The sequence below is a fragment of the Ambystoma mexicanum genome, chromosome 1p, assembly GCF_040938575.1.
Source record: "Ambystoma mexicanum isolate Mex_15411 chromosome 1p, UKY_AmexF1_1, whole genome shotgun sequence".
NCBI classification, from domain to species: domain Eukaryota; kingdom Metazoa; phylum Chordata; class Amphibia; order Caudata; family Ambystomatidae; genus Ambystoma; species Ambystoma mexicanum.
In genome coordinates this window covers 591,654,062-591,670,369 of record NC_090921.1, presented here as the reverse complement: position 1 = coordinate 591,670,369, position 16,308 = coordinate 591,654,062, and the positions used below count along the sequence as shown (strand labels likewise).

The window sequence follows — 16,308 nt, the reverse complement described above, 5'->3', positions numbered from 1 at the left end:
TTCAAAGATAAGACGGTGTGCACAGACAGGCACAGACAAGGCAGGCGGGCGAGGTGAGACGTACGCATGATGCATACCAGACCCAAAGATTGCCAGCCATGAAGCATTCTGGAGAGAATATGAGGTGTGAGGGATGTCAAGACACATGTGCAGCAGCCTGATGGATAATGGTTGGCCTTGGTCAGGGCGTGGCTGAGTCGAAGCAATCCAATGAAACAAGCAGAAGAGTCTGGGATTGGTGGCGGCACACTGAAAGCAATCAGGGATTGGAGGTGGGAAGCAGCACTGAGGTGAGTCTAAATGCTAAGGATAGTAAATCGTCAGGCCCAAGTAAAAGCAGCAGGAAAAGCAGGGCACAGTGAGAGTAAGAGGAATAAGCTATGCAGGAGCGTAGTATCTGCTGTATCTGTGTGTCACTGATGCAGTTCCTGATACAGTTTTTGCCACTTAAACACCTATTAAATATTATGCCTGTAGACATTATAGTGGTATTAAATTATGTTGCCCGGAATGATTAGTTAATGAACATCATTGCTATTGTGCTAGTTAACTAAATCTAATTATAATAGAGAGAACAAACTAGAATCAGAATTAGCTTCAAGGTTGATGCCACCTGTGACGATGCAAGTTCCATCTTAGGACTCACTCCATGTTTCTTAAGCCATGCTGGCAAGAAACATTGGGTGCACAGGTGGACAATTACAGCGGATCACTCTGAACCAAGGTTGTTCTCGTGCACACCATCATGGTCTGCCATTAGACCACCATAGATGAAACAAAGCTTATCTGTGAGAGATGGTGGAGCGCTGGCTGAACACTAGAGTGGTGGCGGGACATACAAGAGAGGCGTAGTTCTGCAGTCGCTGCAGCATCTTTCAGGGGAAGGGAATATGGATCCACCATACCATGAGGTCAGTTCAAAGAGTGAATTCAAAATGGTAGCAGGCCATTTGTATAACTTTGTGCAGATGCCCTTTGGAAGGGGGACAAGCTCATAAGGAAAATATCAATGTAATCATACATGGGAAAGAGACCAACCTACACCATTAAGTTGGCTATTATAGAGGAGGCTCAAACCCCAACAAAAGATATTGCTGAAACCTTAGCATAAAACAAAAGCAAAGCAGGAGAATCAGAGAGATGCTGAAGGCGTGAAGGCACTTCAACCTGAGAGGCTGTGAAAGCACTGGACACGAGAGGTGGTGATACCCACAGAGTAGTTGGACCTTAGATGTGCTCCAACCTTGATCCTGAACCTGAAAGCTGCTGAAAGCCAAAAATTAGTTGAACGTGAGAGGTGATGACAGCCTGAAATCACCTGCACCTGAGAGATGCCCACATCTGGAAAATACTTCAACCTGAGATGTGCTGAAATCCTGAAAGTACTTGAACCTGGGAGTTGCTAAACCTAGAAAGCACTTTAACACGAGAACAGGAGAGATGCTGACAACTCATAGAACTTGAACCTGAGAGGTTCTGTATTCCCGAGAGCACTTCAACCTGAGAGCTGATGATAAAACACTGACAACACTCAGCCCTGCGACGTTTGAAGAAGTCGAAACCACTTCAACTCTTCCAAGGTTAAAAAGTATTCTTCATCGAGAGATGATGAGTACAACAACCTTGAACACCTGAACACCTCTGTTGGGAACGCAGGGGCATGTAAATCAGATGGTTTTTAGAGTTTGAATCCCAACAGCACTCTATCATCACGTTGTCCTCCTCTAGTCAACAAATGAAGTACCATTCCATTGGGTAATAATAACCACTTTTATAGTGCTTTGAAGCTGTAAAATTCCTCCATGAAGTGTACTTTAGATTGAGATTATTAGGCTGAAGGGAGGGAGGGCAATTCTTGCTTAATTAGATTACGGGTATCAAGGAATGTCCCATTGACGGATATGTTTTTTGAGGGTTCACTGACCAATTTTAGTACCAAACATTTCTGCCGACTTTGTTATGAAAAAGTTAACCAGTTGGTGCAAATATGTGAAAAATGGAGAGATAAACAACTTTACGAGTAATGTTACATTTAAAAGAAACATCGAAGTAACTGTGTGAATGGCTGTGAATTTGTCAACAAGTATGAAACAGAGTAAATGGTCAGGTTGCTTCCAAAGTACCTTTTTGGATTGCGGAAGTAATGTAGGGTGCTGTCAAGTTTCAGGTCATGGCTCAAATATTCCAGGGTGCTCTTCCTAATAGAATGCTCAATGTGCCAACCTGCCAGGAGTGAAGCTCAATTATATCATCATGCCCTCAAGTGCGCCAGTGTTCAAAACAATGTGCCAGCCTGTCAATTTAAACATTGAGACGTCACTGATAAAGGGGTCTTCTATACACTAGGTAGGGGGGCCTATGTACCCAAAGTGATTCAAAGTATTGTGGTTTTCTTGATCATAAGGATCTCATTCACTCCTTCGTGTACTCCAGGTAGGCGGGTGTTGTTAAAAAGCACCTCTTGGAATGTGTCCCTTGTCTCTCAAATTCAGCCGGGTAAGCTAAAAAGTCTCTTTTGTGTATCAAGTGTTCTCTCTCTCTCTCAACATATTGTGGTATCTCTTCTCACTGACTCTGGGTGTGGCATTTTCCCTCTTCGTCCTGTCCACTACTTACCTAATAGGCTGCCTAATCCCCCTTCTTTGACCTAGAAGTCCATGCAGTCTTCTTCACTCATTTTGTCTGACAGGTAAACCAATTCTTTCTCTCTATCCACATGTCTATTGTGTTGGAAAACATTATGATTCAACTCCCCCATGTTTGACTATGACTTGGCAATAAGAACACACTAGTATTTCTCACTAAATAATCAGGTAGTGCAGAGGGATTTTAGGCACAAGGAAAAGCACTTCTGTCCCTATTGTTATGCTATGTTAATATGCTTTCTTACTGCACCAACTCACCACAGTAGTAGTTTCACAGTGCATTGTGACTCTGAGTTTTAGTATGTTGTTCTTTGGTACGTTTCTTTATTTTATTGGACATTTGTATGGCGCCTATACACAAGTGTTTCAAGGTGCCACAAGGTAAACAAGGGGGGAGGGTGGACAGAGGACAAACAACAACAAACAATTGTCCTACTAGGCCTTGTGACATTCGGACCATGCAAGTGCAGTGACAAGAGTGCAGGGGGAGGGGGCAGGTCAGTGAGGAAGGGCTGGAATAAGGAGAGGGAGGGGAAAAGTGCAGGAAGCCTGGGGCCCAGGGGCTGGGCAAGTGCTTTGGGGAGTCTAGGAGGGCGAGTGCCAAGGGAAAAAAACAGGCATACGGGTCAAATATAGCATAGGCCGGGTGGACCAGAGTAGGCTAGTCAGGGAAGTGCTGGTGTATAGGAGCAGGTGGATGCCACTGCTCTGGTCCCCACCCTCTCACCAACGTCCTATTGAAGTAGCAGACGACGAGCTACAGTTGGGAACCCATGCATGAATCCATGCAACATTCCTATACCGTGTCGAGTGTATGAAAGATGATATGCACTCAGGCAGCCATTCAGAATATACCCTCAAGTAGAGGCAGAAGAAGGATGCTACTAGGAAGGATGTCCACTGCCAAGATACCAGAATGCAGCTATGGGTAATATGGACACACTCTATGTAAAGTCTGATAACAACAGAATGTCATACAGAAGATATATGAAAGTATGTCGATACAATATGAAAATACTTAAGACTGACAATATAACTGAAGCACTAAGTGCAACAGGAGTTGTGTTGTTTGCCCGTAACGGAAATGTTTGCAGCCGAAAAGACTGTAGCTAACTTGACTGTTATGGTCAAACAACCCATACATTGGAAAGACACTCTCCCCCTATACCCTCCACTTACCTATTTGTGGCACACCTCCTTGGGTGCTGCCGCTGACTCCCCTGATTCCCTGTGACACTGGTTCTCTGCATTTACGTGCTTGGGAACCAGCAGCGTAGGGACCTTTTCATTTTTTTAAACAGCATATTTGATCAATTTTTGGTTCAGCCTAAAGAGAACTAGACCTCTGGAGATATTGAGCTGCTGGGGAAAGGGGAGGAAAGGGAGAGCGATGGACCTGAAAGTTAGACTTCTTGGCAAGGTCTGTGATGTGAGGGGAGAAGGAGAGAGAGAGGCATCGAAGATGACCCCAAGGTTTTTTGCCTCACAAGAGGGTGAGGGGGGCTCAAGGAGGGCGGCCAGAGAGTGGGAGGAAAATAGGGCGCAGGCATCCCAATGAGAAGGATCTCTGTCTTACTGGCTTTCAGGCAGATATTACTTCCAGAGCACCATGCAACTCTGCACTCCCATTTCATAGTGGCCAATTCGGAATCATACCAAGAGTTGGACTTTGAGGCAGGCTTCATGCGGATCCTCTTGACAGGGGCAAGGATGTCCCAAGGTGGTTTTCTTCTATTCAATTTCATAATTCAGTACAATGAATCATTTCTATGGTTAAATGTTACTTGCATCAGGCTAATTGTTGTCTGGAATCTGTGAGACTGGCCAGACTGGATTCGAGCACCTTCTTATCAGAGGCCTTCAGTGGTATTTGCTGCTTCACTTCTCTTTGTAGGGTTTCTTTCTTCCTGCGTGCAAGCCTTTTACTTTATCTCGTGTACTTTGCTTTACTGATTGACACTGATTCACCTCTCTGTACAGCTGCCTTCTTCACTGCACTTCGATTGTGAGGTCAATCCATGGTTCCTTTAACCTATCTTTCAGAGTCTTTTTCTCTTCTACAGCTTTTTACCATTCTTGGGCTGTCCCACAGCTTTGCCCTGCCTTAGCTTTGCCCTGGGTAGAATGAATTTGTATTTGTCTTGCTTGATAATTTCTCTTTCCTCTGTTTGACCCCCATGTTACAGTTCACAGAAAATTGACTCCGGCCCATATCTTTAATGCTAATTTTGGAATTCTGCTTGTTACTCTCTTCTATTTATATTTTTAAGGTCATCATACCATTAAGCAAACCATATAGACAGCTTATTCATCTCTCTTTCTTTGTAAGATCTCCTGAAACTGTATATGGTGCCGCTAAATTTCTCTCAGATTGGAAAGGTTCTAAGTTAAGCCTCCTTTTAAGTCAACAGTGTTTTTAATTCACCTGTAATTTATTCTGTGAGATCAATTGTTTGTTGCTTGGAGGCCTGATTCATCCAATATACACCCTGTAATTGTTTTATCTTCCATTCTCTTACCATTAACTTGCGGTGTGTTCTCCTTACATACAGTAAGATCTGTCCATCTGTAATCTTCGCACTACCTGCTAAAGGTGGAAATATAGATCTGCTGCAAGATTAGCTAACGCAGATTTTTCATCCTTTTAGTAGAGGCTGACCTTTGATTGACTGATATAATAAGCCTTGTTCATCACAAATATGTTGTTCTGCATTGTAATTCTGTCACTCATGTTTGTATCCTATATGTATATATATATATGTATATATATATGTATATATATATATATATATATATATATATATATATATATATATATAATTATTTTAGGATCTCTGTGTATTGGGAACTGAGCATTCGAACAGCCATCCTTACTGTGGGACCTAGCTAAAGGTTTTTGTGGGTAAAGAAAACGTTATCTCCATCTAGCCTTTGGATTACAGTGGAGTGACTGATATGACAGCCACTCTTTCCTCACGTGGAAACCAACAACCTCTCAGACCCCGCGAAATCAGGTTTCCATCTTCGCCACGGAACAGAAACCACACTGATCTCTATCTGAGATGACCTCAAAGTCACTGAAGACTCAGAACGATGCGCAGCACTTGCTCTTCTGGACACTGTTAACCACACAATCCTCCTTGACAGACTACACTTCCTAGGAATCCAAGATTCTGCCCTCAACTGGATTGCTTTGTTCCTCACTAACAGACAGCAAATCACCTATCTCCCTCCCTTCTTCTTCACCACATGCCCAGTGAGCACTGGAGTACCACAAGGCGCCTGCCTCTCACCCCTTCTCTTCAACCTTTACATGACCCCTCTGACCAAACTCAACCGCTCTCACAACCTCACCTGCTATAACTTTGACACACAAATCATCCTGAGGATTCCTAAATCAACATCCGACCCTCACCCTGACCTGGCAGCCTGTCTTACTGAAATCGACCTCTGGATGACGAGTAATCCTCGCCTTCTGAACCCAGGGAAAACAGAGATCATGGTGAGCAGCAAAACGGCTCTGCCCGCCCACCCCAACATCCACCACTGTCAAAAACCTTGGCTGCACAATGGACTCTGAACAAACTCTGTCACACCCCATTAACAATGTATCCGACTCCTGCCACTTCCACCTTAGGCTTCTGAAACACATCTTTCGTTACCTCACTTACCCCAACAATTGTGTCCATTGTCCATTGTCATGTCCAGACTTGCTCGACACACCTTACACTGGCTCCCGATTGGGTGAAGGGCCACCCTCAGAATCCTGTGCATTACTCACCGAACGGTGCATAAAGCATGCCCCAAATACATGCAAGAAAAGATTACCTCTTACTTCCCAACCCGCACTCTAAGGTCAAGCACTGACCTCCTCCTAGTGGTCCCTGCCTCTAATTCAGCCAGGATCGGAGGGCCCGCCTACTCAACCCTAGCAACAACAATGTGGAACTCAGTTCCTCGCCTCATTCGACACATCCAAGACTACATGACATTCCAGAAAGCACTCAAAAACCTGGCTCTCCTCCTAAAATGGTGCAAAGGACCGATTTGGCCAGGGACATCATTTAGGGGTTGCCTGGGGTCGCAAGTGCGATACCTGAGTTCTCCCTTGCTAGCACCTAAAACCCTTGAGGTCTCCCTTGCTACCCCTGTGGTCTCCCTTGCTACCCCTAAAGAGAAAAAAAACGTATTTTTTAAAATTATATTTCTTTAATTGAGGCTCCTGGGCTGTGGCCAGCAGCATGTGGCTCTTTGTTTCTGGAGTTGCTGGTTTTCTGATAGCTATAGCTGGTAAGATAGCTCAGTGGGTTGAGCGCTTGCTGCTGCAATGTGTGTGTGTGTGTGATCTGCAGGTTGCTGGTTTGACTCCCAGCAAGGTCACCTCAGCCTTTCATCCTACTGAGGTTGATGAATAAGTACCAACACAGGTTGGGTGATACTGCATTTATACTTGTTCTATATGAAGCGCTTACGGGTAAGTGCTATATAATAACACATCATTATCGTTTGTCCTTGGACATCTGCTTATATTCACAGTAATTTGGTAATACGGGCCTATACTATATTAAATAAATAAATATACGTGTTGATATTAACGATACATATGGTGATCCATTATTGTATGAAATCTATATCAATTTACAGCGATATCGTAAACACATTTTTCATAGTGTACTTAGAAACAATGCTATGTGATGCCACTTCCTGTTTTGTCAATGGGTGAAAGATTGTGTTCCATGGCTTCCCGTGATGTCGCTTTGGAGTGGGGGGGTCAAATGGCCTCACTTCCTGTGATGTCATCAGAGGTCAAGGGTAGTGCACTGTCACTTCCGCTACCTCTGGCATTTTGGTGAAATGAAGTCCCTGGACTGGATTTGGCCTTCAACCCCCCCACGGCCGTGAAGAATTCAACATTTCAGGCAGGTAAGAATGACAGGGACATTGAACCTGGCTGCCAGTAACAAATATGTCTAATGTAAAGAACCTGCTGTCCCCTTACAGCGTCGGCAATGAATGCTCAATTGCACTCCTCCGCAAACAAGTTGATTGTGTTTATCCTTAACCTTTCTGGAAATTAATCCTCAGGACTCCAAACCCGGGATCTAGTAGCACTTATGTTCTTACAATATGATTGGGCTTAATCTTTGTCTTCCACACGGTATGCACTACGTTCTCAGACCAGGTGATATTTATCTTAATTTCTCTGTAAATTAATGTGCAGAACTCCAAACCCGGGGCCTATTAGCACTTATGTCCTGACACAATGATTGGGCTTGATTGTTGGCGCCCACCAGGTATGCACTATGCTCTCTGATTAGGTGATGTTTATCTTTATTCATCTGGAAATTAATGGCCAGAACTCCAAACTCAGGCCTAGTAGCACTTATGTTCTAACGCTATAATTGGGCCTGCTCTTTGTCTCTACCGGATTTGCACCACGCTATGTGATCAGGGGGCCTCTCTGGCACGTTCGGCTCTCATTAAGGACAACGATGCAGTGTTGCTCAACACAAACCATAAACTAGTATGGGAATGCTCACCCATTCGCTGTAAGCGAATACCCGGACCGGAAAAACATGGACTAACATGTCTATCATAATTGATTACACATTATGTTCATTTTTTTACTTCATTATGTAATGACTCCCGTGCCTAAGCAGATGACAGAGATAGGATTACCAATGTTTGAAGTCTGTCTGATAGGTAGATTTCCCTTTCAGAACATATTCGTGTACACTTTGTTGTTATGTAATGGTAATGTTGTGCAAATGCACAATTGTGAGACTAATACCAAGTATGTGTTAACCATGGAAAAAGTTACCTATTGTTGTTTTGTGTATCAGACCACCTAAGTACGATAGAAATTGTGACAGATCTGCTATAATTTTTTCATGTATTATAGAATGCATCTAAACTTCATTCGTTACTATAGATCTCGACTAGAATAACTATGATGTTGGCCTACATTGTAACATGTTTGTATTTGAAATGACCAACCTGATTACTTCTATAACCATAACTGAAATTCCAAATCTAGATGTCTGTTTCACAATCACAGCGATGATCGTTCTTTACATATCATCTCATTCGGATAGATGCATTTTGTATTAACATCTCTGGATATGGCTGTAAACAGAATCCAGGTCATTCCGAGGTTGGAGGTAGATATGTTGCTATTAGCACCATGGCTACCCCCATGTCGCATACCAGGTCCGGGTTCCCTGAATGGGGAAATACCCGGCCATTCCAACCTTGCTGGAACCGGTATTTCCCCATTCAGGGAACCCATCCCCATTCCCATTCGAGCCCCCATAGGGCTCAATGGGAATGGGGAGGGAACTACCAATGGGCCCGTTGATAATGGGCCCGTTGTTAGCTCCCTGGTCTGCTAGCGGGACCCGCTAAGGGCACCTGGTTTTAGCAGGCGCCTTTTGCGGGTCCCGCGAGCAGTCTTGTAATAGGGCGGTAAGGGGTTAATGGCACCACCACCATTACCGGCGCCGTTAACCCCTTAGCGCCAACCTTGGAATGAGGCCTCTGGTCTTTTTGATCTGGATACGGATTGTGACATATCAGAGACATATACCAGCTGAATGCCATGGAAGTTACATGACACTTTAATTGGGCAATGTGAAGCAGCAAGCTCACTTGAACATGATTGTAAATATGTTTACTTTTGTGCACTATCCACAGAACTAGCCCTAATGATGGATTTCGTGTCCGAAAAGCATCGGCTGCTAAAACTGGTGCTTCAGCATTAAAGATGACACTGCGTACTCTATTAAAGACTGTCACCAAGAAGACTTCAATACATGATTGTGTGATTTTGTTATATAGCTCACTGTGAATGGAGCAGTTCTTCCTGCAGTGGGTGGTCTCCAGACCTAGTGATAAATATCATTAGTTTACTTTCACAGTTTCATTTGCAGAGAGGGTGCATTTCGGGTCACGGGTAGACCCCATTGGCCACCAAAATTTTATTGAATTTGTTTTCAGAATTGGTTTTCATCTCGTATTTTGCTTTTCTTAGTTCCCTATAAAATGCAAGAATATACTCCTTCCCAAAGAGAACAATACTAAAATGAGGAAATCAGTTGAAAAAAATCAAGATTTAAAAAAGGGCTATGGTTACTACATGTAAACAGTTGAAGTCTACACACTCTTGCAATACTAAACAACTATGCCCCAGCCCCGCTGGCTTTCCATGACCATTGACCTTACAGGATATCACTTATTATGCCAATTTGTCAGTCCTTCTCGACCATATCCCAACATTTATTGTAAGATAGCAAGCAGTGAAAAGAAATAAAACTGTGTTTGATGTTGTACCATTCTAATCCTTTTCAAATTTATTTTTCAGCAATACCTATATAGGTCTATGAGATCGTCAAAGAAGAATCACAAATTGGAATATGCCTGATGCAGCTACTCACTTGCCATTTTACTATGGCAGCATTTCACGCAAGGAAGCAGAGGAATATCTCAAACTGGCCGGCATGATGGACGGCTTGTTCTTGCTGAGGCAATGTCTGCGAAACTTAGGAGGCTACATCCTGTCGGTGGTCTACGATGTGCGTTTTCATCACTACCCCATTGAGAGACAGCTAAATGGAACCTATGCAATAGTGGGGGCAAAGCCACACTGTGGGCCGGCGGAAGTCTGTGAATACTATTCGAAGGACCCTGATGGCTTGTGCTGCAATCTGCGCAAACCGTGCAATCGACCAAGTGGAGTGGAGATCAAACTTGGAATTTTTGACAGCCTGAGGGAGAACATGATACGGGATTATGTCCGACAAACCTGGAAATTGGGGGTAGGTTTAAATCTATATCTATATCGTCTCAATATACGTTTGAAAGAATTGCCAACAGAGGATGAATCAGTGAAAACAACATCCTTCAGAAAATCTAATTCTGTAATCCTCACGTTTTAGAGGTTTTATGATTTATCTTAGTTTGAGAATTATGTATATAGAATTAAAATGTTATAAGGATGTTTGAATTGATTTACTTTCTTTAGTTGATCCACTTATCTGTGCAATAGACCTGCCTGCTTACATACATTTAAACCATAGATAACTTCTGCCCTTTAGCCCTTATCAGTCACATCACGTTCTTCACAATCCTTTAGATCAAAGCGACAATAGCAACCTTTACTCTGATTAAGCAAGATTTGAACAGTCAAATGTGCACTATATGCAGTTTGGGTTTCACAAATACACAAAGAAAATTGATACACTTATTTGTAAGCTACATATTATTGACACCATCTTGATGGATGTGCATCAAATCTCTTCACAGCCGATGTTGAAGCCACTCGATCATGCATTTCAGGAGACAAACACGATTGCAGTGGTTGAGTCGCAAAGATATTCACCCAAAGGAAATGTGGTTTTGACTAAATGTGTGGTTGAACTGGGTGATGGGCTTCAATCTGAAAGTGACAAGATTTTGATTACCAAAATGGATACCCGCGTTCCACACAGATGGGACAGGTACAGTTCATGGTACCTGGGAATCTTGCTAAAATGTGAGACCATAGATTGACAGGTCTGCTGCTGATCATATAAAATATAAAGACCGGCTGCACAGGAGACCACGCCAGCATAAGGAATGATTAATACAGAGAGCAAAAGGATTCAATTTATTCTCTTTAATTACACACTAACAATTGATTGTTTATTAATATACAACAAAGTGCTGTCCTACATACAGTTAAAACTCCAATTAATGATTCAAGATAAAACTAAAAATAAATACCTCATTACACCTTTTTAGAATCCAAAAACAGAGAACCAATTCAACATTAATACACACACACAATACAAAACAAGTACATTAAGCAAACTACAAATTGTAGTTCATACACCACAGCTAAACTACTAATTAGCTAAAATATAACGCATAAGTGACAATCTAAAATGTCTGTAGCCTTTCAACTAGGGCTAGTCGCTACCCAACATGTTTCATTCCTATCAAGATATTGTTGAAATTATAGGAACTTCTCTGGGGGAATTTTCTTTTGAATTCTGTGTCGTCGTGTCGTCGTGCTACACACAACTTCAAAAAGGGACGTTGAGGGCTCCTTGATAGGCCTCTAGTATCCTGTATCGTGAAAAACACATCAGAGCAACTCTTCATTAGTTGTTCTTTGTTATTTACTTAACAGATTATCTGAGGAACATGTGTCAGCAGTATATCCATACATTCCAGAAATTGTTCACTCACTTACGTAATGTATATTCTTTACATAGGGGTACCTTACAGTTTAATCTCATGCTGAACAAAACGTGATTAGTTAAGGAGATCACTTACACTCATATTTGTGATAACTCTGAATGTAGATGGAGTGAGGAAGGTGGTCTTCTCAGCAATAAACAACTGTAGTATGCTGGAAATTATGTACCCTGCTTCTGCAATGTAATTAAATAACGTTTTAGCTTCAGGCCAACATTCAGCTGTTTGTATTACTAACACTACCGTACTTACATTATGAAAATGAAAGATAGATGATTCTAAGGATTGTTGTCAGATAAGCCATTCTATAGTATTCAGTTCAAACAAGAAGGTGGGTGAGGCGCGCACTCCCGGTCCTGGTCAATTGAACCTGTTGTAAAAAATATAAGTAGCTGGGTCAAATCCCAAAGTGGACAAATATTCACAGGGTTAGATCCCTTCTGCTGCAAATCAGGTACATAGTATTAACAGGGTTAGATCCCTTGCTGCAAATCAGGTACTCCGTAATAACAGGGTTAGATCCCTCAGCTGCAGTTCTTTTTTTCACTACAGCTACCAGAATCCTTTGAGTCTAATTAGACACACCTGCTTAACAGCCTCCCTGATGATTATTTGAGATAAGAAAGCGCTAGGAGGAGAACAACCACAGACCACAGAACTGCAGCTGAGGGATCTAACCCTGTTAATACTGACTACCTGATTTGCAGCAAGGGATCTAACCCTGTTAATACTGACTTCCTGATTTGCAGCAAGGGATCTAACCCTGTTAATACTGAGTACCTGATTTTCAGCAGAAGGGATCTAACCCTGTGAATACTTGTCCATTTTGGGATGTGACCCAGATACCTATTTTTTGCAACAGGTTTAATTGACCAGGACCGGGAGTGCGCGCCTCACCCACCTTCTTTTTTGTACTGAAAGCTATGGGAGTCCCGGGCTCCAGAGGCAGCGCCACGGGGTGACTGTGCCCCACTTTGGAGAATCATAAAGATGGTTCTCTCCCCTCCCCCAAATTTGGGAAGGACTTGTGCTTTGGAGGGGTGTCGGTTGCTGGCAACCTGAACAGAAAAAAACTTTTTTCACTACAGCTACCAGAATCCTTTGAGTCTAATTAGACACACCTGCTTAACAGCCTCCCTGATGATTATTTGAGATAAGAAAGCGCTAGGAGGAGAACAACCACAGACCACAGAACTGCAGCTGAGGGATCTAACCCTGTTAATACTGACTACCTGATTTGCAGCAAGGGATCTAACCCTGTTAATACTGACTTCCTGATTTGCAGCAAGGGATCTAACCCTGTTAATACTGAGTACCTGATTTTCAGCAGAAGGGATCTAACCCTGTGAATATTTGTCCATTTTGGGATGTGACCCAGCTACCTATTTTTTGCAACAGGTTTAATTGACCAGGACCGGGAGTGCGCGCCTCACCCACCTTCTTTTTTGTACTGAAAGCTATGGGAGTCCCGGGCTCCAGAGGCAGCGCCACGGGGTGACTGTGCCCCACTTTGGAGAATCATAAAGATGGTTCTCTCCCCTCCCCCAAATTTGGGAAGGACTTGTGCTTTGGAGGGGTGTCGGTTGCTGGCAACCTGAACAGAAAAAAACTTTTTTCACTACAGCTACCAGAATCCTTTGAGTCTAATTAGACACACCTGCTTAACAGCCTCCCTGATGATTATTTGAGATAAGAAAGCGCTAGGAGGAGAACAACCACAGACCACAGAACTGCAGCTGAGGGATCTAACCCTGTTAATACTTACTACCTGATTTGCAGCAAGGGATCTAACCCTGTTAATACTGACTTCCTGATTTGCAGCAAGGGATCTAACCCTGTTAATACTGAGTACCTGATTTTCAGCAGAAGGGATCTAACCCTGTGAATATTTGTCCATTTTGGGATGTGACCCAGCTACCTATTTTTTGCAACAGGTTTAATTGACCAGGACCGGGAGTGCGCGCCTCACCCACCTTCTTTTTTGTACTGAAACCCATTCTATAGTATGTTGATACTCGAGTCTCAGGGGCATATGTGAGAGAGTTAAGTTTACTTAAAAACATAGTTATGTCTCCATCGTGGCATGTACAGTCTAACTAGAGTGTTCATGCTTACTTATTTGTATGGTACACTCTAACTCCTTACGACTTCTGAATCATCGCCGGGGGTCGACCTCATTGGTCTGCTTTGGCTGACGGGAGTCAGAGAGTTCTTTGCTCTAGAGCCATTGAACACAATGCACACTATGGGCCTCATTACGACCCTGGCGGTACGGGGTAAACGGCGCTGTAAAAGGTGCCGGCGCCGTTTACCCCGTACCGCCTCATTTCGAGGTCCCTTCGCAGGACCCAGGAAGCAACGCCTGGTCAAACCAGGCGTGCTTACCGGGTCCCGCGAGGAGAAGAGGGAGCAAACAACGGGCCAACTCGTAATGGCCCGTTGTTTGCTCCCTCTCCCATTCCCATTCAGCCATGTAAATATCTATAGCATTACCCCTTCAGTGCGACCTGCAGATTGATTTACCGAAAACGTGTGCACACACAATATATAGGGCCTCATTACGACCTCGGCGGTAGCCATGCCGCTATTGGCAGCATGGCTGCCGCCGAAATCGCGTCCGGGTCCTTGGAGGGAGGAATTACCGGGCCTTCCAAACTCGGAATGGCCCGGTAATTCCTCATTCTGAGGACCCGGACCCGGACGCGATTTCGGCGGCAGCCATGCTGCCAATAGCGGCATGGCTACCGCCGAGGTCGTAATGAGGCCCTATATATTGTGTGTGCACACGTTTTCGGTAAATCAATCTGCAGGTCGCACTGAAGGGGTAACGCTATAGATATTTACATGGATTATGCATAGTGATCAATTTAACCTGTCTCATGGCCGTATTAGTTGCTGCCTCTGTTCGTTTGACGTGTCGCTCTCGGAACGTCTCAATGCCCATATAGATGATTACAACCAAGACTGACGATGTACATTTTTATAAACCATGCCCATTTTTAGCATGCCATCTGTTAGAGTTAGTGGCGGACATCTTTGAAGGTACTCGCTCACAGTGTGAGTGGTCCACACTTTCATGTAACATGGGAGAACTCTACTAATACTGGACAATGGTCCTTTGGACACCTGCTCCCGTGTACCAGTAAATGAGCATACTCATTAAATTATGCAGCCTAATGCAAGCACAAGACATTTTAGCAACAAAAATCTTTTTTTGTGACAAAACATTATTTATATTTTGAGCCCTGTACTTCCGCCTCCGTTGATCTAAACGTGTACTTGGACGTATTTAAATACAGGACACACTCTCTTAAAGACTCTCTGCTGCAGATCATGACATCAGTTTTCCTTCTCTTTAGTTTACGATAATTAACATGTATGCCTTTATGTATAGAATTCAGGAAAGTACAAAGTGTGGACACTACTGTGACAGTGAGACCATTGACTCTTCCGAAGACTTGTGTTTCATCTGCTTATGTGAAAAACTTGAGGTCGACAGTACAAGGATTTCAAAAGTATTTTGAAAAAGAAGCAGGTACAGAGTGGAAATCAGTGAGAAAGGATGCAATCCAGGTCAGAGGGTTAACACTGAACCCAACAGATCAAGCTTTTATGACCCACAATGTCAAAGGCTGCAGAAATATCCCAAAGGATCTTATTGGAGACAGTGTTCATCAGCTACCCATCCCACAGATCTCAAAATGGAGGGCGGTCAACAGAAATCCAGACTCTCTGTCTGACCAAAAGCAAGCTTTTAAATGTGCCATCTTCAATGATCTGCTAAAGCTGTGTATCTAACACTTTTACCAAAATTGAGCTGGGTAATACAGGAGTGAAGTGGGCTGGAGTTGAACAGGGTCACTCGGGTTCAGATTAGGCGTCCTTGATGATGGCGTAAAAGCTGCATGCCGTCAGTCCACGTGGAAGAAAACCTAAAATCAAGGGTGTGCTAATTAGCAGCTGCAACATAGCTGCCTGCGTCTCTGGAATTTGTTTGAGGAATATCAATGGGCAGATATCAAGAGGCGAGCCTGACAGGTGGCTGGTCCTGAGCAATGTTGTCTCCTCCAGAGAAGTAGAGGCAAATTCAGAAAAAGTGGCCCTTGTCATAGGGCTAAATGTGGCAAACGTGGCAACTGTTTGATAGAGAAAGGGGTTGTTAGAGGATACAATCTGAGACACAGAGCTCGAAATCTTGTATCCAAACTTCTGGATTTTGGAAGAGAACTAGTGTCTTTGCATTTTCACATTGATGTTCATGTTAATGTTAAAGGATATTTGTACCATGCACTATCACCACCAGAGGGGTGCCCTGGCGCTCTGGCGGCTCTGAAAAAAAGGGGATGGGGCTGGGTGAGTTAGTGGGAATAAGCTGGAAAAGTGCAAGAGAGCAGTGATGTGCTGTTGGCGGCCTCAGCCTGGCGGG

At 43.5% G+C, this 16,308-nt stretch overlaps 1 protein-coding gene across 1 annotated transcript in view; it reads left to right on the top strand.

Moving 5' to 3' along the window:
• ZAP70 (zeta chain of T cell receptor associated protein kinase 70) overlaps positions 1 to 16,308 on the top strand; it is a 589,046-nt gene that overhangs the window by 293,586 nt on the left and 279,152 nt on the right. The window contains exon 2 of the mRNA XM_069649541.1: positions 10,006 to 10,459. Coding sequence (XP_069505642.1) covers positions 10,058 to 10,459 — 402 coding nt within the window. The 5' untranslated portion in view covers positions 10,006 to 10,057. The remainder of the gene's footprint in view (positions 1 to 10,005; positions 10,460 to 16,308) is intronic.